The sequence below is a fragment of the Dendrobates tinctorius genome, unplaced genomic scaffold (genome assembly GCF_039654945.1).
Source record: "Dendrobates tinctorius isolate UK_male_01 unplaced genomic scaffold, ASM3965494v1 ptg000129l, whole genome shotgun sequence".
NCBI classification, from domain to species: Eukaryota; Metazoa; Chordata; class Amphibia; order Anura; family Dendrobatidae; genus Dendrobates; species Dendrobates tinctorius.
Genome location: NW_027361797.1, coordinates 7,549,474 through 7,573,887, shown reverse-complemented (window position 1 = coordinate 7,573,887; position 24,414 = coordinate 7,549,474). Strand labels below are relative to the sequence as shown.

The 24,414-nt window shown below is 36.5% G+C and overlaps 1 protein-coding gene across 7 annotated transcripts in view; it reads right to left on the bottom strand.

Moving 5' to 3' along the window:
* The window catches only part of RBFOX1 (RNA binding fox-1 homolog 1), a 991,812-nt gene that overhangs the window by 243,274 nt on the left and 724,124 nt on the right, over nt 1-24,414 (bottom strand). For all 7 annotated transcript variants that reach the window (XM_073542794.1, XM_073542793.1, XM_073542798.1 and 4 more), the window contains exons 5-7: nt 20,737-20,829; nt 16,682-16,742; nt 11,842-11,895 (exon numbers count right to left, since the gene is read on the bottom strand). In XM_073542794.1, coding sequence (XP_073398895.1) covers nt 11,842-11,895; nt 16,682-16,742; nt 20,737-20,829 — 208 coding nt within the window. The remainder of the gene's footprint in view (nt 1-11,841; nt 11,896-16,681; nt 16,743-20,736; nt 20,830-24,414) is intronic.

Genomic DNA, 24,414 nt, shown 5'->3' with positions numbered 1-24,414 from the left:
AGCTTTGTGCTCATTTGTATGGTGGAGTAAACAGACATAGTAGTCTGCTTGTCCAACAACCATTTCAGTTTTAGGGCTCCGGTAAACACTGCGATCCCGACAATGATATGACCTGGTCAGGATCGCTGGTGTGTCGCTACATGATCGCTGGTGAGCTGTCAAACAGGCAGACTCACCAGAGATCAGGACCAGCGAGGACGTGGGTAACTAAGTGCGCATGTTGTTTAGTTACCCGCTGCGTACCCTGGATACCAGCGTGCTCGCGCTGGGAGCTGGTATCAAAGGTAAACAGCGGGTAACTAAGCTCGTGGCGCTTAGTTACCCACTGTTTACCTTGGATACCAGCTCCCAGCGCGAGCGCGCTGGTATTCAGGGTACACAGCGGGTAACTAAGCGACGCGAGTGCTTAGTTACCCGATATTTACCTTGGATACCAGCTCCCAGCATGTGCTTACAGTGCTGGGAGCTCGCTGATCGATGGTCTCCCGCTGCCACACACAGTGATGCATGCTGGCCAGTGGGAGGCCAACGATCAAAAAATGGCCCAGGACATTCCAACACGATCAGCGATACCCAGCGAGTGGGCCGGTCACTGATAGGTGTCACATACAACGAGATCGCTGCTGAGGTCGCTGTTGCATCACAAAACTTGTGACTCAGCAGCGATCTCGCTAGCGATCTCTCTTAGCGTGACAGGGGCTTTAGAATAAAAACTGCTAGCAAACAAAGATTCTTATGTATTAAATATGTCTTGTAATATCTCCAAGATGCAAGATAAAGGGACTCTGTATAGGTGGACAGCTGTTTAAGCTTGTACTGTCTAATGTGTGTAGATCACATATAACATATGGCTCAATTTCTATCTCACATTAAGAATAAAGGACACAAGCACACATTTATCCCAGTCTACCAAAGGTTTGATCTGTCAGACATTTTCAACATTTGCATTAGTTTTTCATGAAATAAAAGCTCTTTGTTTTCTAAAAAGTTTGACTTTGGGTAATATTTCATTGTTTAGCAACGAAACCCCAAAGAGTTAGAAATCACAATTAAATCCTGGGAGAAGAGATCAGTACTTCTAACTCCTGAAACAATCAGCTCTATTCTCCCCTGAAACCAACACGTAGAAAGGTATATCATATTGAACCAGAATTGCTTAAGTGTTCCATTAAAATGCAAATAGGCATACATGCAATTTAAGAGTGCTCTTGAACTTGTTACTGGTTTATTAGACCTGTCCTTTTCTGAAATCTACTTACTGCAGGATGCTTTTAGGACAACTTAATTCATGAAAAAATGTACTATGCATACACTGATAACTGCTAAAACATGGGCTATGGCACAGACTTATTGTAAAGTACCAATGTACAATGTAAGATATATACTAGGGTGTTCTCATCAACCATCTACAATGACATCACTTTGCTGTAGATATTATATTATCTGTGATTTTTTTCTTAGAATATGTGTAGCATGATTATGTTATTTTGCTTATGTTATGAAATGATGTCACACAACTGCGCTATCCATTTACTTCACTCATAACTTATAAAAATTAAGATTTTTTCTTCCAATCCTTGCTAACCCACTTAGCACTGAGTTGAATTAAATTAATTCTGCTAATTTTTAAGTTTTAAAAATACATTATTTAACAAATGCAAATTAATTCTAAACACTGTAATTTACAGAGCTATTTCTTTTTTTTAAACTTTTTCATCTGTATCTGAAAATTAATGGAATATTTCATATGGTAATCCCTTTCATGGGAAATACATGCATTTATGGTTTCTGTTTAGTCAACAAAAGATTCTATATGATGAAATTTCTTGGTATGTACCACTGAAGTAGGCAATAGGGTTGGGGGGCAAAAACTCCTATTACACTTACTGATGATGATTAGTCAGCTCCTTTCACACAGTTATATAGCTTATTTAGGAGAATATAAAAAAGATAATCTCACTGTTCTTACAGCAGTCAGAGATGGTACTGGCTCTTGGTGCCCATATCATACTGGACTGATGAATCATGGGGTTGATAGTTGAGTATAGAGCAATATAATGTAGGGTTACATCTGGAGCTTAGAATGGAATCTGAAGATGAGCAGAGAAGGCTGAACTACATAGAAGTAAGTACAATATGTATAATAGAATTGTGTAAAGTGATAAAAAAATTCTGTAGAGATACAAAGACGGAGAAAAATAATGCTGAACTGCTTCTTTAACTCTTGGGACTAGATACAGTACTGCTCTTGCTGTAATGATGATGTGATGAACACTACATAACAATTTGGTACATACCAACTGATCTCAGGGTGGGGTATTTTTTCCATGTATCTATAGGTAAGATGCATATTTGCATCTCCTTGTAGGATTTATAAGATGTGTTAATTTTGCATCCTATTGTGTCATATCACACTGTGATGTCTTTATGGAGAGGAAATAAAGCCAAATTTTCAACTGTGTTTGAAGTTGAAACTATGTACTGCTTTTATGTTCTATGTGGCTTTCCCTTATCTATAATGATGACACATGTCAACAAGAAATTCCTACAGAGCTTATATACCAGTTAGGGCACATTCTACATGGTCCGACATTTCTTATAACGTTTATGCAATTATTCGAGGGCATGACATGACTACTGTTTATTTAAAACTCATGTGTGCATTATATTAGGAATGCTTAATTCTGCCAACAGCACTTGAAAAATGAGATAGAAAAGGCGAAATAATATAAAGCAACAATAATATAGCCAGCGCCTCAGCTCAACTATTAACCTAAAAGGTTTTGGATTTGATTTACAGTGTGTTTCTTTAGTTTTGACTTTAATTATCTGCTTCAAGTTGTCAGGACATAACCATATCTTAGATTTGCATTGCATTAGGGGATCTTTCCTTCCTATCTTTTCTGATCTTGTCTTCTGAAGTAATTTAACACAATTCTAATTTTCTTTTGCATGCGGGGTGCTCTCCATCCACGGAAGTGAGTTATGTGTATTCAAGTGGCGCATCTTATGAATCTTGTTAAGCTTTACCGCCTTACAGCTCTCACTGACGGAATATTTAATCACAGAAATGAGTTGGCAGATATGATATACAATGTGGTTAAGCCTTGCAGCATGTGTCTTCACTGGCAATTGAGGAACAGGTGAATTTGCCATTTATCAGTCCTATCTTGACAGCTTTGTGTAACCTTCTGTTTTCTTACTTATTTATGAAGATTAAAGGTGCTTTAAATCAACACTTTCCCTGTAGATATATCATTTTTATTTCCAAAGTGGCCATTTTTTCATCATTTGCATAGCTAGTAAAAGAGAGCTTCTCATTAAAACAAAAGTCAACTTTGGAAAAAATGACTTCTAGTAAAAAAAAAGGCTTGCATGTTTACACTGATTACCATTCTCAGATCTCAATATAAGCCAAGAATATTACACTGATTAATGTCGAGAGAGGCTTTATAATTACTGTTTTTTTCTGGTGTTGTAATGTCTAATTTTGGAAGATATAACTATCTAAAACATGGCTTTTTGAGCCAATATCAAAACATTGCTGCTTTGGTTTGCTCCTCTGTGGACAAAAAGCTAGATATAAGATCAACAACATCAGCAAAAGTAACGTATCAAAAAGAAATACAAAAAGAGCAATGTATTGCATGTCAGTAGCCTAGGGCCATTTTACCTGCAGAGTGCTTTTTCAAGATACATCAACAAAAGTATTAAGACTCATCTCTTAATCACTGAATTTAGGTATTTCAGTCCTTAACCCCTTAACCCCCGGCGGTATTTTCGTTTTTGCGTTTTAGTTTTTCGCTCTCCTTCCCAGAGCCATAACTTTTTATTTTTCCTTCAATATGGCCATGTGAGGACTTGTTTTTTTTCAGGATGAATTGTACTTTTGAACTTAACTAATGGTTTTACCATGTCGTGTACTAGAAAGTGGGAAAAAAATTCCAAGTGCGGTGAAATTGCAAAAAAAAGTGCAATCCACAGTTGTTTTTTGTTTGGCTTTTTTACTAGGTTCTCTAAAGGCTAAAACTGACCTGCCACTATGATTCTTAAGGTCATTATGAGTTTATAGACACCAAACATGTCTAGGTTCTTTTCATCTAAGTGGTGAAAAAAAATTGCTCCATTTTCCGATACTCATATGTCCATTTTTCATGATCTCAGGTTGAGTGAGGGCTTATTTTTTGGGCACCAAGCTGACGTTTTTAGTTATACCATTTTGGTGCAGATACGATCTTTTGATCACCCATTATTGCATTTTAATGCAATGTTGTGGCAACCAAAAAAACGTAATTCTGGTATATTGACTTTTATTCTCGCTACGCCATTTAGTGATCGGGTTAATACTTTTCTTATTGATAGATCGGGCGATTCTAAATGCAGCAATACCAGATATGTGTATGTTTGTTATTTTATTGTTTTATTTTGAATAGGGCGAAAGGGGGGTGATTTGAACTCATATTTTTTATTTTTTTATATATATAAAAACTTTTTTTTACTTTTGGCAGGCTTCAATAGTCTCCATAGGAGACTAGAAGCTGTATGTGGCATAGGCACTGCTACATACAAGCAAAGATCAGATCACCTATATGTAGCTGAATTACTCACTTGCTATGAGCGCTGACCACTGCCGCTCACAGCAATCTGTCAGTGACAACCATAGAGGTCTCCATGAGACCTCCACTTGTCATGCCAACCCACTGGTGACCCGCAATCACATGATGGAGGTCACCGGTGGGTGGATTTCCAGTGCAATTGCCGTAAGCGCATGTTAAATGCCGCTGTCAGCAATTGACAGCGGTATTTAATGGGTTAATAGCCACGTGGGATCGCAATTCCTCCCGTGGCTGTTCTGTGCACTTGTCAGCTGTTCAAAACAGCTGACATGTCCCAGGAAAGATGTGGGATCATCACCGGAGCCCACATCAAAGGGAGGGAGTCCATCATTGGGGTACTATTACACCAGATGTCGGAAAGGAGTTAAAGGGAATCTGTAACCACATTTGACCTATCTAAGCTTTTAATATAGGCATACAGGTTATAGAATGCTGAAAAAAGTGCCTTATATAAGATGTCTTGTTGCTGATAAATCATCTTTTATTCTTTATGTATATGTCCTCCTCCAGGGAAGCATATTGCCTTGAAGATAACTCTGCCTCCAGAGCTTATTGTACATGAAGGGGTGAGTTACCAGTGTGATATGTAATGGCCACTCTCTGCTTTCCTGAGCTTACTGATGAGCTGTGTGTGATTATAACTGACAGGTTCCTCTCAGCTTTCAGCTCACAGGCAAATAGAGCTGTAATGTTGTTGTAATACAGAAGAGCACAGAGAGAAACCAAAAATGTTTCTGCAAGAAGATAAAGTTCAGTTCTCCTGTTCTGTTTTAGCTACTTGTCTCAATGATAAGTCCTCATTCATTTAAATTAATCTCTGGAGTTATCTTCCAGTCAAATGTCATCTCCATAGCCTGAAAGAGGTCATTTACATATGAGGAAAATTTGGATTTCTCTGGAATAAGACATCAGATTACAGATATCAAAGTATTATTTCATTCATTTTCCCATGACCTACATGCCCATGTAGACTGCTTAGGAAGACTGATCCTACTGACAGATTCTGGTTAAGAAAGAAGGCGATGTGTATGGTTTTTAGATCAGTAAAGGTAACAGAGTGTAACATGTTTGTAAGCAATGTTATAGACCTTAGTCGCATAAAAAAAACTCCAATGGATTCTATCTTAGTCTATGATCTGTTCGTCTGTAATTTGGGTGGTGACATCATGCCAATCTAAATAAAGCCTACTCTTATTCTGCACTGTCTACACTCTTCTCTTTGTGTCTTTTTAATATATATACTGTACAAATACATAGTCTTTCTGAAAAATAAAATGTATTTTAGAGGATCTACTAAACTGAATTCTTTTAAAGTAACACTATACCTTGTTTTGTGTCTACTGGTAGATACAAGAATCAGAACAAAATTCAGGCACTTCCCTTTAGGTATTGCCATGAGGCACAACATAATATGTCTTTTTTTGCAGTGTTCCTTTAATAAAATGTTTTTTTTTTACATGTGAGGTTTCTTTGTTATAACATTTTCTATTGCAGTCTCCGAATGATTTATTATTTTTAAGTAAGGATTCAGGCATAACATGATATATTATGGCACAAACTTTCATGGTTTCCATAGATATGTGAAGGAAAAAAAGATTTAAGACTCTTTATGAACTAAAATGCATATGATGGTACAATAAGTTTTATAATATTCTATTCGTACAACGCGGCCAAAATATGCTATATGCATGTGACCTAAGGGTATACTCAAGCAGAATTTTTTATACAGTTTTGGAAGGAATTCCATGCCCAAATATACATCAGTGAGTATGTAAAGGGTATTTTTTTGTTTGTTTTAGTGTGGATTTTTAATTGGATCCTCTGAAAATTCCAAATAGAAAACTTTATGGGAATATTCTGTACCATTATGGTTTTGTGAATAGTACATTTTGGGACTAAGACAAACGTAATTCACAAACAACACAATGCCAATAAAATAGAGCAGCCAAAACATTGATTGCAGCATGGAAAGCATTTCCAAAAAAAAGTAAGCCATGAAGTCAAGAAATGTATTTATTGGTTTAAATTTTAGTATGATTTAGACCTTTAGTCAAGGGGTTGGCAATCTGCTTTAAGTATTCTGGATATACAATGTTTATGTAAAATGATATATCATAAACTGAAGTGACCAATTTATTTTTCCTGCATGTCCTGTTTAAATGAAGCCATGAAAGTAGCATTCATTCATAATAACAGTACTAATAAAATGTTTTCACATTTGTGAAGGAGAATATTTTTACATAAGTGCTGTGCATTCTTCAAGTCGTGTTGAGGATGGTGATAAAACACGATTCATAATTCTAAATTAATACAGTTGTAATGGTAATTAAAGATTCTCATTAGAAGGTACAAATGCCTCCCATGTGCTAGTTGTAAACCTGCACTTGGGAATTCAAGTGGCTATACAAAAAAAAATCAATAGCCTGCCATTTTATAATTAAAAGACAAAATAAATGTTAGGGAAAATGTACTAAATTAGGAAAATTACTTAAGGAAAGATTGAAAATATTGATTTTAATTTACCAAATATTTGAACTCCCTTTGCCCTCCGTAAGAAGGCAATTAAAAGTTAGGTTGTTAATTCTGCATAAACTTGAAAATAAAATCAATAATTATGAGATTGTCATGCAGAGTTATTTTTCATTAAGACAAAGTAATTTCTGAAGATTTCTATCCTGGAAGGCTGAAACTTCACTTCTTGGTTACTCATATTGGTGTGCTGTTAGTCTTAAGTACCATTGTAGATGTCACTTATTCCATTGCTCATTGTTTACAATTTAGCTCAGATTTGCTTGTATATGTTTTAATTTGCGTGAAATGATTAACAGCAAGCAAATGTTGTGCTTGCTAGGTTCATGCAAACAATAAAGTGTAGAAACAAAGGACTCAATTCATCAATGTGTATTTCCTAGTTTTCTCCCATAAAACACTTTCAAATGGCACAAAATTGTGCGTAAGTTGAAGATGCACAAAAATTTTTGGACTATTGACTTTTTTTTTACAAATGTCCTACCTAGTGGTGAACATGTCTAATTAGTTATAATTTATCCCACTGCAGTGCTGTTAATTATACTAGTAATGTACTCCAGTCCCAGACTTAAGAAACTTAATATCTGGTCGTGGCACAGAGCAGTATATTTAGGCAGTAGATTCATTAAAGCACCACACCAGAGTGTTTTTTACTGTACCATTGGAGCGGCGCTACTAATCTAAGTTCCATTCCCTTAGTCTTATACTTACCAGCCGCCATCATCATCTTTTGTCGGCGCTGTTCCAGTCGATCTCCAGCAGTTTGTGACCTGCCGGGTTAGTCCAGTGTGTGCTGGGTGATCCGAAAGTCACAACTCAATGTAAGTCTATAAGAGCCAGAATGAGGCCAGAACGTGGCACTCATAGACTTATACTGAGAATTTCTGACAACAACCTCTGACTTCCCGTCACAAGATATCAGAGTGGAATGGTGCTGCTCCAGAAAGAGCTAAAGACTGCGACTGGTATGCATAAGACTAGATTCAGGGAACTTAGATTAATAGCACCACTCCAGTGCTAAAATTAAAAATAATTGCTGGAGTGGCGCTGTAAGAGGTGAACACATCTTAATGAATTAGGTACATCTTAATGAAGTGTATACCTCATTGCATTTTGACAGCGTGTTCTAGTTTGAAAACTACTCACCTTGTGGTAGAAATCTATGCTTCCCAGTCACTTTTAGTAGTTAAATATAGTACTCAATATATTGTGGAAACTAGTTTTAAATTAGTATTTCTATTTTTATAGTATTAATGTCTAAATCGAATTCACTCTGCAGGGGCATCGTACAGAGTTTTGCAATAATTGTGTGTGACGCCCATGCAGAGTGTCTCAGTGCCAAGCATCTTTGGAACTAATAAAGTCTTCTTTCACAGTACTGGTGATTTGTGTGGTATATATAATGAATAGTCAAATAAATGAGACTTTAAAGGAATCTGTAAGCACAAAATTACTGCTGAAACCAAGCACAGAAGCTTGGTGCGCCCTTGACATGATCACACAGTTCATAATGTATTCTCGCCTACTATCTCTAGTCTTCTCTGGCTCCTGTGATGCCAAGGAATAGGAATGTGGAGATAAATGGTGAAAAGGTAAGTGGAGAGATGCAGTAAACTGTTTGGACATGCCAAAGGTGCACATAACATGTGTACTTGGTTTGAATTGTAACTTTATTCTGGCAAACTGCCTTTAACGTTTATATTTCATTGTCCAACCGAAGAAAATTTAAACAAATAGACACTAATGGATTTAAAATATTAAAGGTGTAAAACTCACCATACCAATCACCAATCCAATACTTCTCTCATTTTTCTGTTAACAAGCCCCCAATATTGATATGTCAACATGAAATTTTACCTTCGCAGCCAATCACAGCCCAATGTAATGTGCTTATCAGTGCTAAAATAGGCAGTAATTCATTGGTAATGTGAGTGTTACACCTTTTGCTTTTATCAGACTATTTCTTTTAGAAACACAATTGTTCTAGGTGTGGACAGCCCAAGTAAAAAAATAAATTAATAAAAAAAGAAAAAAAAAATACTGTATTTTTCGGAATATAAGACACAATTTTTTCCCCCAAATTTGGGGGAAAATGGGGGTGAGTCTTGTATTGTCGATATACCTTACTTGCCGCAGTGAACAGAGTCTCAGGGTCACTGCTGGAGAAGGCAAGAGTGGCGCACTGCTGCAGGCTGCAGGCTGGGATGAGGGGTTGTTCCTATGTGTTCCACTGAGGGTGAAAATGGCTGTGGTGCTGTGTGGTGCGGGGAGGCTCCACTGGCATTTTGTGAAAGCCCGGATCCCCCCCGCATATCCATTACTGCAATGCGGTGGCGTCCGGGAAAATAGCTGCCGGGGGTGGCGCAGGCTCAGATTGAGATCTCAAAATACCGGTGGAGCCCCCCCGCACCACAGAGAACTAAAACCATTTCCACCCACAGCAGAACCCCTTCTCATCCCAGCCTGTGGCCTACAACAACATGCCATTCTTGCCTCCTCCAGCAGTTACCCTGGGCCCCCTCTTCACCGCAGCCACCACCCTCAGTAAGCAATAAGATGCGTGGATTATAAGAGGCACCAAGATTTCATTAAATAAATTCCCTAATTTTCTCCTCAAAATTTGGGTGGGTCTTATAATCTGGTGCTTCTTATAATCCACAAAATACGGTATATAAACATCTATTTCCTAATTAGTTTTAAGGTAACACTTAATGCACAAAAGAAAAAAAGCACATTTGGACAGACTAAACAATAGAACACTGCCATATTAGAACCAGTAAAAAGCTAGAACTTTCTCTCTGGTCTCCAAGGTTGTGGGCTCTCAAGTCATGAAGGGTTACAGATAACATGGTAATAGTGAAGGTATTATATTCTTAAGCATTTAATAATCCTGTATGGAATAAAATGAGAGAGCTGTATAATTTCAGCATTCATAAATTGATATCTTCCCTGCTTGCAGATCTGTAAAGGTCTGAGAATGTATAATCCTCTTGTAACCTTATTCAAATGTTATGCAGCATTATAGCACTTGCATCTGAAAAGATATGATCTCTACAGTTCAATTTTACAAATATCTTCTATTTTGCCAAAAGGGGTCAATTCAGGTTTAATGCCTTTATCAAGTTACAACGATAGTCATCGAGAAATGTCCCACTACATCTCACCAACATCATATAGACTCATAGGAACATTTCACAAATCTTGGAATATGCCCCAAGTCATAAAGAACAAAATGAAAAGCACCACTTTATATGCATCAAATATTCATTTTATATGCTGTCTTCAAGAACAAAGCTGCTCTATATTGTGTCTGTATCTACATTAATCAGTCTGGGAGCATAGATGTAAAAATTATACAGAATTTGGCACTCTCAAGACTTTCAAGCAACATTACGAAGTGGAAAGAGAAAAAGTGCCTGTGCTTGAATGATTTCTATAACTTTCCTGTTCACAAAAACAGATTTACTTAGGCTTTACTAATCATATGATACTCTGTGAGCTGTATATGACTAAGCACATGACATACTTAACATCATTATATTTAAAGTAGAGATGAGCAGATATATTCGAGTTCAGTTTATTTCTACTTGACTATTGGAAAAATCCACATTTGCAAAAATGCGGCCACTAGCTGTCATTTTGTGAAGCAATCAAGCACTATCAAAAGGTTACAATTCTTTCAAAAAAGGTTTATACTCACCTCTATAGCCCCACTACTCCTCATCCTCACTATCAGGCTATTGTTACATCTTCTGATCACCACCAAACATGCTGAAGTCACGGGACTATTCACTCTGAATCAGAACATCTAGCTCTGATGCGCCCAGGACAACTTTGTGCATGCATGTGCAAGGTAACAGCACATGTCATGACACCACGGTCTTAAGCAAGCCTGCACAGAACTGTCTCAGTCCGGCCTACATGAGCCGGAAGTCAAAGCCCAGCGTGAAGAGACTCCAAGGTTCAGGGCAAGTGATAGTAATTAGAGTATGCAATCAAGACCTGAAGGGTGATTGTGAGGAGTGGAAGGGTTGGACAGGTGAGCAGTAAGGGTAAGGTGAGAATAAGGATTTTTTAATTGTTTAAATCTTGGGTCTGGAGATACCCCAGTGCATAATAAGAGACATTAATTTCACTGAGAATAACTCCTCTCTGTGAATCTAATTTTCCTGGCAAAATCCGCGCAAACAGGCAAATTAAAATTTTGTCTGATCCGCTCATCCCTAGCCACTGCTCACCTGTAATAAATGTTGTTGAAACCAAATATGAACTTGACATTTGTCCAAACTGTAGCTGTATCACCATGGCACATGCTGTAGAAACATCCCTTTTTGATTCATGGAACTGATTTTTTTTAGCTTATACACTGCAGTTACTGACATGTGTTACTTTTGATTCCCTTACTATACTTGTGTTGTGTTGTTTTCTGCTTTTTAATCTTGCTTTGTCAATCATAATTACCAATCTAGATGTAGCTTACACGTTTAAGGTAAGTGTAAAAATAAAGTCTAAGCTGTGATTGGTTGCTGTGCTCAACGAGTCAATCATGTCAGCTAGGCAGTTTTAACTTTTTAGTTATTATGCATAATAATACAATCAATGTAGCAATTGCTCCTTTTATTCTCTACTTATTCTGTCTAATCAACAATTAATTTAAAATAATCATTTTCTTAAATAGAAAAGATCTGTATCTGACCTGCATAGAATTCAGGACTGTAAACTGCACCGACAACAGGGTTTAACTTCCAGCCTATAAAGCAAATACAGAATAAAAAATTAATTGCATAATGTGTTATCCATAAAGCTAATTTTATATTATTTCTTACATTTGTCAAGAAGATTTTTTTGTTTTTAAATAAGCAAAAAGTTTAAATTTCGAAAAATGACCCAAAAAAAGTTGAAGTCAAACATTTACACTGTTAATATTTATTTTAAAGAGAGCTTGTAAGCATCATTTTGTAATGCAAATTAAAGTTATGGCTGTCATTGCAAATTCAGAAAACTAGATGAGCTCATCATTGTAGGTATCCTCCATCGTATAGGTTTTGTAGGTTCAGGAAGCCTCTCGGTAAGGGCAAGAAAATCCAATAAAGAGACAAAAAGCTGACATCTCCGATAAAATATTGTCAGTTTTATTACACTTTCATTATAATCCGGGTAAAACTGGACAGTGTTCTGGTGTTGATGCGTTTCGACTTGAACAGTCTTAATCGCAACAATTTACTCTACGATTACGTTACATTACGATTTAGATTACGTTAATCATTATGATTAAGACTGTTTAAGTTGAAACGCATCAACACCAGAACACTGTTCTGTTTGTGACCTGATTTTAAGGAAATAAGGCTGCCAAGATTTTATCGGAGATGCTAGCTTCTTGTCTTTTTAATGGCTGTAATGCACTGTAATTCTGATTACATTGATACCTTTGGTGAAGAAATCCGCTTTGTTGTTTTTCTTTAATCGCCATTTGAATTTTCCAGCAAATTAGATTTTGGCGCTCAGGGTCCGGACTGTTCACAGGGTCTTCTCCTCCCTGTTTGTGATTTCCCAGCCTTCAGCCTCCAGTCTATGAATCAACTGCCTCCTCTGTTTGAAATCTCAGCAGTGACCTGTCATTCAGAGACTGGAGACAGGTAGGTGGGCCAGGTAATCATGGACTAGGAGGAGAAGACCCAGTGCACAGCTCAGCCCTTGTGTCTTCTAATCGATTTAGCAGAAAATTTCCAACAGCAATGTAAGAAGAACAACAAAGTGGACTACTTGCCTAAAGATATCAATGTAATCAGTATTACAGTGCCATTACAAACATGGCTTTATTTATCATTACAAAATCATGCTAATAGGTTCTATTTAATGGGGAACTTTCATTAGGGCGGAATTACATATGCAGTCCTTATTTGCAACACTTTGCACACTTATTTATTATTTATTATAGATGGTGGCCCGATTCTAACGCATTGGGTATTCTAGAATATGGTCAGTGGGAGACCGACGTTCAAAAGATGGTCCAGGACGATCCACCACGATCGGCGATCTCATAGCAGGGGTCTGGTCGCTGCTGCGTGTCACACTGAGGCTAAGTACCCACTTTATATCACAAAGGTTATGTCACTGTAAGGTGACCCAATAACCAAGAGTGTCACTCGTTTCATAAAATACATATTTTATTAAACATTAATCGACATACAACCATAAAACCATTGCCTCAAACCAACACTTATAGGAAGGAGAAACAGCAAAAGGATACAAATTCAATTATATAAAGAGTCAAAATTTAAAGAAAATGACTGCAGTATCCTGAATATTATAACATGCCCAACAATATGCTTAGTATTTATTGATTGGATACATTTTTTGGGGGTGCGGGGAAGCAGCATCCTACTCTATGCCTAACTCCACTGTGCACACTGCTTAGGTAATATGTATTTGGTGATGCATTCCTCACATTTATTTTCATGCTTTGGGTCATTTTAACCTGCATACATGAGAGGCTGTGGTAGTGCTGTAGCAGCAATGGCTGCATATATTGCATATTGTGGGTAATTACATATGTGTAAGGCTACGGTGGTGTAGCAGCAGCAACAGCTGATTAATGAATAGTCATTCAATGGTGTGAATTGTGTGTTAGATTCTATTCATATTAAGGTAGTAAATTTTATTCACATCTATGCAGGTTTTTGCATGCAATTTCCTACAGCCATGTCATGGTGGTGTAGCAGCAGCAACAGCTGATTAATGAATAGTTATTCAAAGGTGTGAATTATGTGTTAGATTCTATTCACATTAAGGCAGTTAATTTTTTTCACACCTATGCAGGTTTTTTGCATGCAATTTTCTATAGTTTTATAAAAAATGTATCCAATCAATAAATACTAAGCATATTGTTGGGCATGTTATAATATTCAGGATACTGCAGTCATTTTCTTTAAATTTTGACTCTTTATATAATTGAATTTGTATCCTTTTGCTGTTTCTCCTTCCTATAAGTGTTGGTTTGAAGCAATGGTTTTATGGTTGTATGTCAATTAATGTTTAATAAAATATGTATTTTATGAAACGAGTGACACTCTTGGTTATTGGGTCACCTTACAGTGACATAACCTTTGTGGTATATTCATGCATTGAGAGTGTAGCCCGCTCCTTTGAAGGATAATGGGCTTGGGTATTGTGCTTACTAAGTACCCACTTTGCAGAAATGCTACGGAAATTTTTGCAGCATTTCTGTAACTCCCGCCGTGGGAAAAATGCATGCGAATTCGCATGAGTTTCCCTGCGGAAAAAATGCGTTCTTCACACAATTTTTGCTTGTGGAATTCAAGCGCATTCCAAGCGATTTGAAGCATCGCTTGGAATGTGATTGACAGGTTGGTCACACTTGTCAAGCATAGTGTTTGACAATTGTGATCAACTTTTTACTATTGATGGTGCCTATGCAGCATCAATAGTAAAAGATAGAATGTAAAAAAATTATTTAAAAACTTAAAAAAAGGTTATTCTCACCTTACGACGGCCCCTGATCTCCTCTTCATGCTCCTGGCATCTTCCAATCCCAGTAATGCTTAGCGCGAAAAACTGGAGATGACATCAATCTCACAAGAGCGCGACGTCATCAGCAGGCTTTCACGCAAAGCATTACTGGGATCGGAAGATGCCGGGTGCGCGGTGAGAGGAGGGAAAGAGTCCGGGGGCAGTCGGAAGGTGAGTATATCACTATTTTTTATTTTAATTCTACTTTTTACAGGTTTATGGTACCAAGGGCCTGGAGGAGAGTCTCCTCTCCTCCGAACCCTGGGTACCATCCGCACATTGAGCGCTGAGTAGGTCATCTCCCGGCTGCGTTGCCGCTGACCTCCATGCGGCAGAAGATGACCCACGGCAACCGTCGGGAGATCAGCGGCTATCGTCGCAGATCTCTTGATGGTAGTAGTGGCGTGCATCGCTCGAATGCTGAGTCAATTTGCGGCCGGACAGCGTCTGTCGCTGATTAGTCGCGGCCGGCCAGGCGCGACCAATCAGCGACGCAGGATTTCCGTTACAGACAGACAGAATTAGATGATTATATAGTAGATACTTTTTGACTCTATGGACAGTTATACAGTCCTAACCATGGTCATTGATGAACGTGGCTAAACCCATCTATTACATAACGTTAAATATGTGGAATTCTGCACGCAGTGATTTTAAAAAAATATTTCATTGATGAACCAGTTTGGTCACAAGGATCTCTTCATGAAATGACCATTCTGACAAGGCGCCATTAATAAACAATAGGGCAGTGCTTGACAAATCAGGACAGCAGCGCTATTATTCTAAAAAATTATTTGATATACTCCCTTATATAAAGTGATAATTTTCCTCAGCATTGGTGGTAAATAGTTTAAGCTCTATCCATTGCACCAGAATAGGAACGTTGAGTTGTATCAACATCTCAATCAAGTCATTGCATATTTTCGTGAAATTCTATAATTAAGAACATTGTGGCGGTGTGATTGAATCCTGACACAGAGATGAGCGATTCTAATGACTCTCATATCCTTCAGACAATTCTGTCAAGAAGTCTAAGGATCTATATCACATTTCAAGTTTCACTAACGGGTCTTCAATTTGTCCATGAAATTTCTTCTCAGCTCCAGGTCGATGCACACAACTGAGAAGTTCCTTCATATTTCATTTCCTTCCCACTCCATTTTCTGATGGCTGTATTAGGCAACTTTTTTTTTCCGAGACTACGCAGGAAAAGACTTAATTCATCATGATGAAAATAACACCAATTAAAATTTACTTTATCTTGTCAGAGAGATATGTGCTGGCTCATAAATGTGTGGGTTAATCATGTGTGAGAAGAGCTAATGTCACTGTCCTAGTAAAAGAACCGCCATGGAGCCTGATGTTGTCATTTATAGAGGTAAGTTCTCTGTTGTGGGTGTTAATGGCTGTATTTGTCTTCATGCATTAAATGTCAATTATTCTTTGACATTTGCCATTGCAAATGGCGGGTCATTAGAGAAATCATTGCTCTTTTCTACTGCTTGTATGCGTATGCTGTTTTAATAATGTCCTATTCCAACAATTGTGCTAACTTTAACTTGATATTTTACATTATTTTGGCATTATTACTGTGAATACTGTTGCTTTTGATGATTTACCAATTAAAATAAATACCAGGAATAATATCACTTAAAAAAATTCAATAAAAAACACTAAATGGAGATTTGTATTAGAATGTCTAACAGTAATATGTAATATATGACAATGCAATTCAACATGGCAGCAGATTGTTATAGCGTGAAGCTACGAAAGGAAAAGAGAGTCAATTTAGCCTAAAATACGTTGGGTCTGATAAAAAAGAATCAAATAAATTCTCATTTTTTTAAGTAATCTAAATCCGAACCTGATATCTCAGAATTTTAGAACATACTGTTTGTAGAAATTATGTAATAATGGTATAGTTACAAAACAAAAAAAATAATATTTTTGGTACTTTTTTAACAAATAAAATTGTATCTCTAAAGTAAACTTAGTGAAAAACTTACCATTTGTGTAAGGATTCAACGTCTTTTTGTTTGTCATGACACGTGCTGTGGCGTTATTAACCTAAGCATATATAAAAGTAAATTAGTATTTGTTCTGCTGGCACAGACCTGAGATTTCCATGCATACATTTTATAAAGTAAATATCAATTTAATGTCATTCTAAGAAATTGTAAAAAATATACACAAATGTGTAGAAAAAAAATCAAATTACTTCTAATTACATTTACTTCAATCATCATAAAAATACAAATCATTTCAATAAAGCAACAGCATATCAATTAAAATTTAATAAAGAGACATTAAAAGCAAATTAAAAGGTTTTGCATAATTTAGAATTCAAGAGCATGCTCATATTCTATGAGAACGCTGAAATGATAAATATTTAAAACAATCAAAGAAGAATGTTATATTAAGCGGCATGCAGTGGAAAGCGGGGGGGAGCCCAAACCAAAACTGTCAAATGTAAGGAAGAAATCAAGGTGCAAAAACAAAGATGCCTGACAAAAATTCTCACATTTCGTGGTGATTAATGTTCCCCTTTTAGTTAACCGAATAAGAAACTATTTTTAGCATATGATTCCAATTTAGCATTAAAATTACACTCTGTTCCTTATTGGCCCTACCTATACATAAATATATCCAAAGAGGACAACTTGTTACTCTAGTTGAATCATTCAATTTTAATATGCGTATAATACATTTGCCACCTTACCCTGATGAAGCCCATAAGGGTGAGACATGTTGAGGAAGTTCTTTATTTTAATTGCACGTTGTTCCTGTTGTCATTACACATACATTACAAAATACATTACAATACCTAATGGTTAGTTAAAGAAGCACTCCCATCAAAGTTTTTATCCTCTTAATATATTTAAGTTATCATATTATATAAAACAGTGTACTTACAATTGCTTATTTTGCTCTTCTACCCAGCTAATACTTCTGTTTTGCCTGAGGTCTATGAAATCACGTGATTAAAAACAGACTACCTGAATCTTTCTAAGCTCTTTGTAGAAACCTGAAGTCTGTGTTCTTTGCATAATTCATCATCATTAGAACTACAATTCTACATCACTGAAAAGGGAGGAGTGGAGCAGCTGGGTCAAGAGATGAAGAGGAGATAGAGCTTGGCTGCCAGTGACTTTGCAGAGATGCTACATTGTATTTCAAATGATAACTCATGCAAGGCAAAGAGGCTTCTTGTTTCTACATAGAGCTTAGAAGGATTCATCTAATTTGCTTTTATCCCCTTAACAAACCAGAGGCATTTTTGGTTTTGCATTTTCTTTTTTTTTTGCTCCTCTTCTTCCCTGAGCCATAACTTTTTATTTTTTGATCAAAATGGTCATTTGAGGGCTTGTTTTTTGCGGGACGAGTTGCACTTTTGAATGACACCATTGGTTTTACCATGTTGTGTAGCAGAGAAAGGGAAAAAAATTTCAAGTGCGGTGAAATTGCTAAAAAAGTGCATTCCCACCCTTGTTTTTTTTTTCACAATGTTCACTAAATACTAAAACTGACCTGTCATTACGATTCTCCAGGTCATTACGAGTTCATAGACACCAAACATGTATAGGTTATTTTTTTAAAAATAAAAAAAATTCCAAACTTTGTTTAAAAACAAATTGCGCCATTTTCCGATACCCATAGCGTCTCCATTTTTCATGATCTGGGGTTGGATGAATTCTTATTTTTTGTGTGTCGAGCTGTCATTTTTAATGATACCATTTTGGTGCAGGTGCAATCTTTTGATCTCCTGTTATTGCATTGTAATGCAATGTCGTGGCGACCAAAAAACGTAATCCTGGATTTTGACTTTTTTTTTCTCGCTACGGTGTTTAGCGATCAGGTTAATCCTTTTTTATTGATAGATCATTCTGAAAGTGGCAATACCAAATATATGTATGTTTGATTTTTTTATTGTTTTATTTTGAATGGGGCAAAAGGGGTGTGATTTAAACTTTTATTTTTTTATATTTTTAAAAACTTGTTTTACTTTTGGCATGCTTCAATAGTCTCCATGGGAGACTGGAAGCTGCCATAACCCGATCAGCTCTGTTACATGCAGGCGAAAATCAGATCACTTGTATGTAGCAGATTTGCTGATTTGCTATGAGCGCTGACCACCGGGTGGCACTCATAGCAATCCGACAGTGACAACCATAGACTTCTCCAGGTTCAAAACAGCTGAAATGTTCCGGGAAAGATGTGGGCTCACCGTCGGAGCCCACATCAAAGAGAGGGTGTCCAACATCAGCGTAAATGTACGCCCGATGTCGGAAAGGGGCTAATATGTGATGTCATAGTTCTAGTAGAAGAATAAACTGGGTAGAAATGCAAAATGAGCAATTGTAAGTATGCAATGTGATATAATATGATGATTGCAATATATTAAGAGGATAAAAACTTTGATATGTTTGATTCTTTAATTAACGGCAGTCTTCTTTTACTCTGAGCTAGTTATACAATTTGAGGCTACTGGAGTAAAAAATAGGTAAATCTATCCATGTTTATATTACAATTGAATAATTCAACTAGCGTAGCAATTTGACTGTTATAGATATATTTAAGCATAGGTAAAACCAATAAGGAACAGAGTGCAATTTTAATGTGCATTTTAATTTATTATTTGCATTATTTTTTGTATCTTTAAATTGTTAAAAGTTATGTTTTATTTTGGATTGTTTATAATTGGTTTTTGGCTTTTAGCTATTGATTTTATTGAATACCCACCAACAACATTATGCAACTTTGATGTGATATCAAGTTAGAAGATAATTATTTGCATTGTAAAAAAAATATTTTAATAAATTAAGTCCTTGGGTTTTTTCAGTTAGTTTGACGCTGCCGTATGCAGCACTCAGCGTATTCAAATATGAAATGTACCTATCACTTTTTAATATGCTACTTATCTGTAGACATGGCGGCATCATCATTAAATCATCTTAGGCTGGTTTAATGGAAGGAAAGCTGCAGAGAAAAAATTAAGCTGTATCTTCCCTGCAGCTGCTCACTTGTAGTCATAAGAATGGTGCAATTCACTGTAACAATCACCGCTCATGATACTATGAGTACACTGTGATCTCGCTCCTGTACACTGATTGATGGCCAACTCTGCAGTGTCATGCCAGGCCAACTTATCAAACGAAGAGCTAGTGATGCTGATGTAATCGGCATCATTCCCGCTTCCAGGCAACGGATGCAGACTACTATTGATGCTGAGAGTCGGATTCCAAGGTTGTGTCACTTACTGTGTGTTTCTGTTTATTTCAATAAAATAAGTCTTTTATCAGCAGGAAATTATCAGTACAGGACTAGGTGTATTGTGCTTCCTAGTCAACTGCTCTTTGTAACTCCACCCCTACCAATGATAAGCAGCTATCTTAATATATATATATATATATAATGTACACAGAAAGCAGCCAATCAGTGGTAGGGGCGGGGTTACACAGGGCTCAGCATTCTGAACACTGTTGGATCTGACGGTGATTGTATCAATATGACAACAAGCAGGTCAGCAAGTGACACATCGCTGGAATCAGGGTTTCTGTCCCTACATCATACTGTTCTCAGATTACATAGCAAAAACCTCCTGACTGATTTCTTTTAATATATATATTTTTGCGAATTGACTATATACTGTTGGAAAACACTAGTTATAAATTACTATCACTTAATGCAACGCTTTCCTGCCCATCACAAAAGACATCTGTTGTCATAATAAACAACAAGGGAAGCTTCTGCAAACTTTTTATTTTTTTTGCAACGCAGAGTTTTATTGCAACCAAAGGGACCTGTTTTTCTGTTTTTACACCTCTGTAGAAAGTGATAAAAATGAGACAACAGATGTGTAAAAGTAAAGTGAATGTGCGCGAACAAACCTTATGGGCGAAAAAAAAATCAGTCCGTAAAGACACAAATAATAAAGACGCAGCAAATGAAAACAAAAATGGAAGAGAGAATATGCAGACACAAAAGTGATCAAATTACAGTGAAACAGCAATTCGGTCAAGATATATAATGAAGAGACAATAAAAATATTTTTAACATGCACCTCTATTTTACGGCCCTCTACCACCGTGCCGTGTAATTTCTCCCTGGCCCTGTCCGCATCAGCACTATTTTCGAAAGTTACGAAACCAAATCCCTGCATGCAGGAGGGAGAAGGGAAGAATAACATGCAGATTAATATTTCAGTTTTCAAAGTTTTATTTGCTTTTCATTCATTTTTTTTTCAATTATAACATCATGTTCTTATTTGCAGCATGCATCTTTCAAGGAGTGTAGAGAATTGAATGGTTATTTCGCGAATGTGTGAAATATTATCTTAATTTCAGCAACAAGTCAAGTATCAGACAAGTAAAGAATAGAGTGGATGTACCTTTTCATGTCACTGTAGATAATTTAATATTTAATAAAAAATAAAATAGCATCATCCAGTAGCTGAATTTAATACAAATTTTTCGGTAATTGCTACAATTACTTCTTTAAACAGGACCGGTCACCAGGTCATAAGTGGCCATTTTTTACTCTTATTTTGTTCCCACTTCTCCCCTGAGAATTGTAGTTTTTATTATTTGCTGTTTTAAAAAACAGATAGTTGCAGAGATATGAGTCTTTTCATTAAACAATAATTTTTATGATATTTACAAGGGGGCAGTTCTCACAGGATCCTCGGGGGTGTGTCTATAGGCTATTCTGAATTTTCACCCTGTGAACCATGCTCCTTAGGTAAAAAGTACCATGGAATTTAAAGGCTTATTCCTCTGCAACAGTATGGTGGATTTAAAGAAGAAAAAAATAGAAGCCGTGGAAATAAAAATAGAGCAAAAATTGGCCTCTTTGAACATGGTGTCAGGTTTTCTTTAAGAATCTATAAGACAGCGGAAAAGGCCATTTTACAGGTACAATTTCTAATAAGTGTGTCAATTATTGAAGGAGGCTCTGGTGAGAGACATAAACTGATTCTAAAGCTTAATTTAAGACAGTGAGAAGTCCTATTTTAGTGTGAAAAATGGTGAATACACTTGGATAATGGCCCCAGTTTTTGTTAAGAGATAATAACTATATCTGTAATAAAAATGATATTTAGTCATCTGCATACAATTTGTTTAAACACATTTCTAGAATAGTTTTAAAGGAAATATGTCATGTACTATTATTATTATTATTTTTTTACTTATTTGTTCAAAGTTACTTACGTAACATTTTAATCTTTGGTATTTGTTTTATATTTCTGGAATTAAAATTACCATTTTTTGCCAGAAGAGGGAGTAAGTACAAAACTATTGTGCAGACAAACAAATGCCCGTGCCAGTGTGTAGGCGCAGTTCAAATTTGATATGGCTTCAACATAAAAGATAAGATTGGCTAGTGTCCCTACTCTTCTTTGCTCTTTCTGAGCTGTATAGTATCTATGTACTTGTTCAGCAGTGACACAGCACACACATTATTACATAAGGCAGCATGCTGTAAGAGAAGTGAGTGCATTCAAAATCAAACTTCAAGACAAATTTCCTTTAAAGTGTCCACTACTTCTATATTAATCACCTATCCTTAGGAAAAGCGATATCAGAGCCTCAGGGGTCTGTCATGTGGCACCAACACCAATCAGCTGGTACCACCCCTTGTGGTGGGCAGAGGTGAGCAGAAAACAACAAATCTATACACTGTTTATAAAGTAAAAAGTCCAATGTTCGGTGGCTGAAGCCGAATTTTGCAGACCATCTGCAATCTCCAAGTTGCCACCAATCAGTGTACAGAGATGTGTTACTCTGCTCTGCTTACATAAGATAGCAGCTGACCACCATTAATCTGCTATTGATAACCTATCCATAAAGGGGTTGTTAACTTCTCAAACAACCTTTTCTAAATTACAATATTCCCAACCTAGAATAAAAACACCTTATACTCACCTCCATAGCAGTGCTGTCTCAGGGCTCACATGACATTATGCTACGTGAGCCCTGCAGCCAACCAAAGGATGCTAAAAAGGTCGTTTCACTCTCACTTTCTTTAGATGCAACTGACATCTGGGAAAAGTCAAAGTGCAACAGTAATTCTCACTTCACAACATTACATGAACCCTGAGTCCTATGGGATGGCACATAAGGTGAGTTTAAGGTGTTTTTATTCTAAGTGGGGGGGTATTTTGCAACTGAGAAGTTGTTTTCTGAGTCGTTTACAAGCCCCTTTAAGGATAGGTCATTAATACCATATTAATGGGGTCAGAACTCAGCTTTATTCTACATGGGGGAATGGTGTAAGTGAGGAAGGGTTTCTCTGAGACTTGGACAACCCATTTCAGATAGCTTATAACATAAAAGTAGTGGAAAACCACTATAAGATTTCCAGGTAAAAATAAACAAATTGACAAATTTTGTCATTATCTTAATGAAAGTCAATGATACAGTCCCGTAACAAATGTTGCATTATTTTAATAAAATATATTAGCAAATAAATTAACAATTCATATGCATTCATGCAATATATAGTATATGTATAACATAGCATCATATAGTATAGATCACAGTCTAGCGGTCTAAGTTTTCTAGACCTTAATTATGAAAACAAGGACAGAGAAAAGTATAGAGCTGGCAAAAACAAGATGCATCTTATTATTCAAAAAATATCGGAGAGCAAAATTGCCATGGCAGTTGCTAAAATTTATTTATCCAAATTTTTTTTTTTTCATGTAACATTTGTCAATGAATAAAAATGTATTTTTTCCCCTTTTTCGATGCCTTTTTGATCTGTTACCTCTAATACGGAGACATTTTAGCATTTACAAATACAAATGGCACACATTTATTGCTCTCCCATAAGTAATAAGCATGTCATAAGAAGGTGTGTTTAGGGGCTCTAGTTACTTTAATTGTGGCAAACAATTTACATAAATAATCTATTTACAAGTCAAAAGAAAGATCACAATAACATTTTCTATCGCTAAATTTCCCTGTATATATTCCTTTATAGAGAAGAGTTTGGGTTTTAAATCAATATATTATGAAAACAAATTAAACAAGCATTTTAAAAGGTTACCAAAATACCATGTGGATAAATGAACTTGACAGAACCATTTAGAAGCTCTGTGAAAATGCAGACTTTGATAGAACAATCACTTAGTGGAGAAACAAGCAGAAATATAATAGCCACAGCTAATTTAGACAATTAAACATGGAGAACAATTCTTGTCAAGTATTGTTAGTGATTTAGGACACGTAAACAATTTCAGACTACACACAGCAGAAAAGAAGAAAAATGAAAAAATGTCGAGGCATGCTATTAATTTGGTACATGTCATAAACTATGTCATATTTTTACAAGTTCTTCTGTAGTGTGTGCTTGTAAATCCTAGAAATAGCCATGAAGCAGCAAAGTCTTGATCTTCATTTCTAAGAACTCTCTTTTGTACCATTCCTCTGTTATTCTACCTGCAAAATTTTGGTAAATTGACAACTGAGGTTGTGTTCCTACTGGCAGATCCGCAGTCCAGCAGCCAAGTCAGTAATTTGTGACAGCTGGGTAACTTATCTGAAGTCATCCTCGACTTATTTTTATTAGCTGGCTGGGTGTGACATATCATTACAGTGTGAGTCGCACACGATGTCGCACCAGCCAAGCTAATCAAAAGGTGAGTCGAATACTACAGCCGGTGAATGATGATGTACAGGCGTACTGGCTTGGGGACAGAGGTTCTTCAAATTGATTCTCCCATCTTTAGTTTCTACAC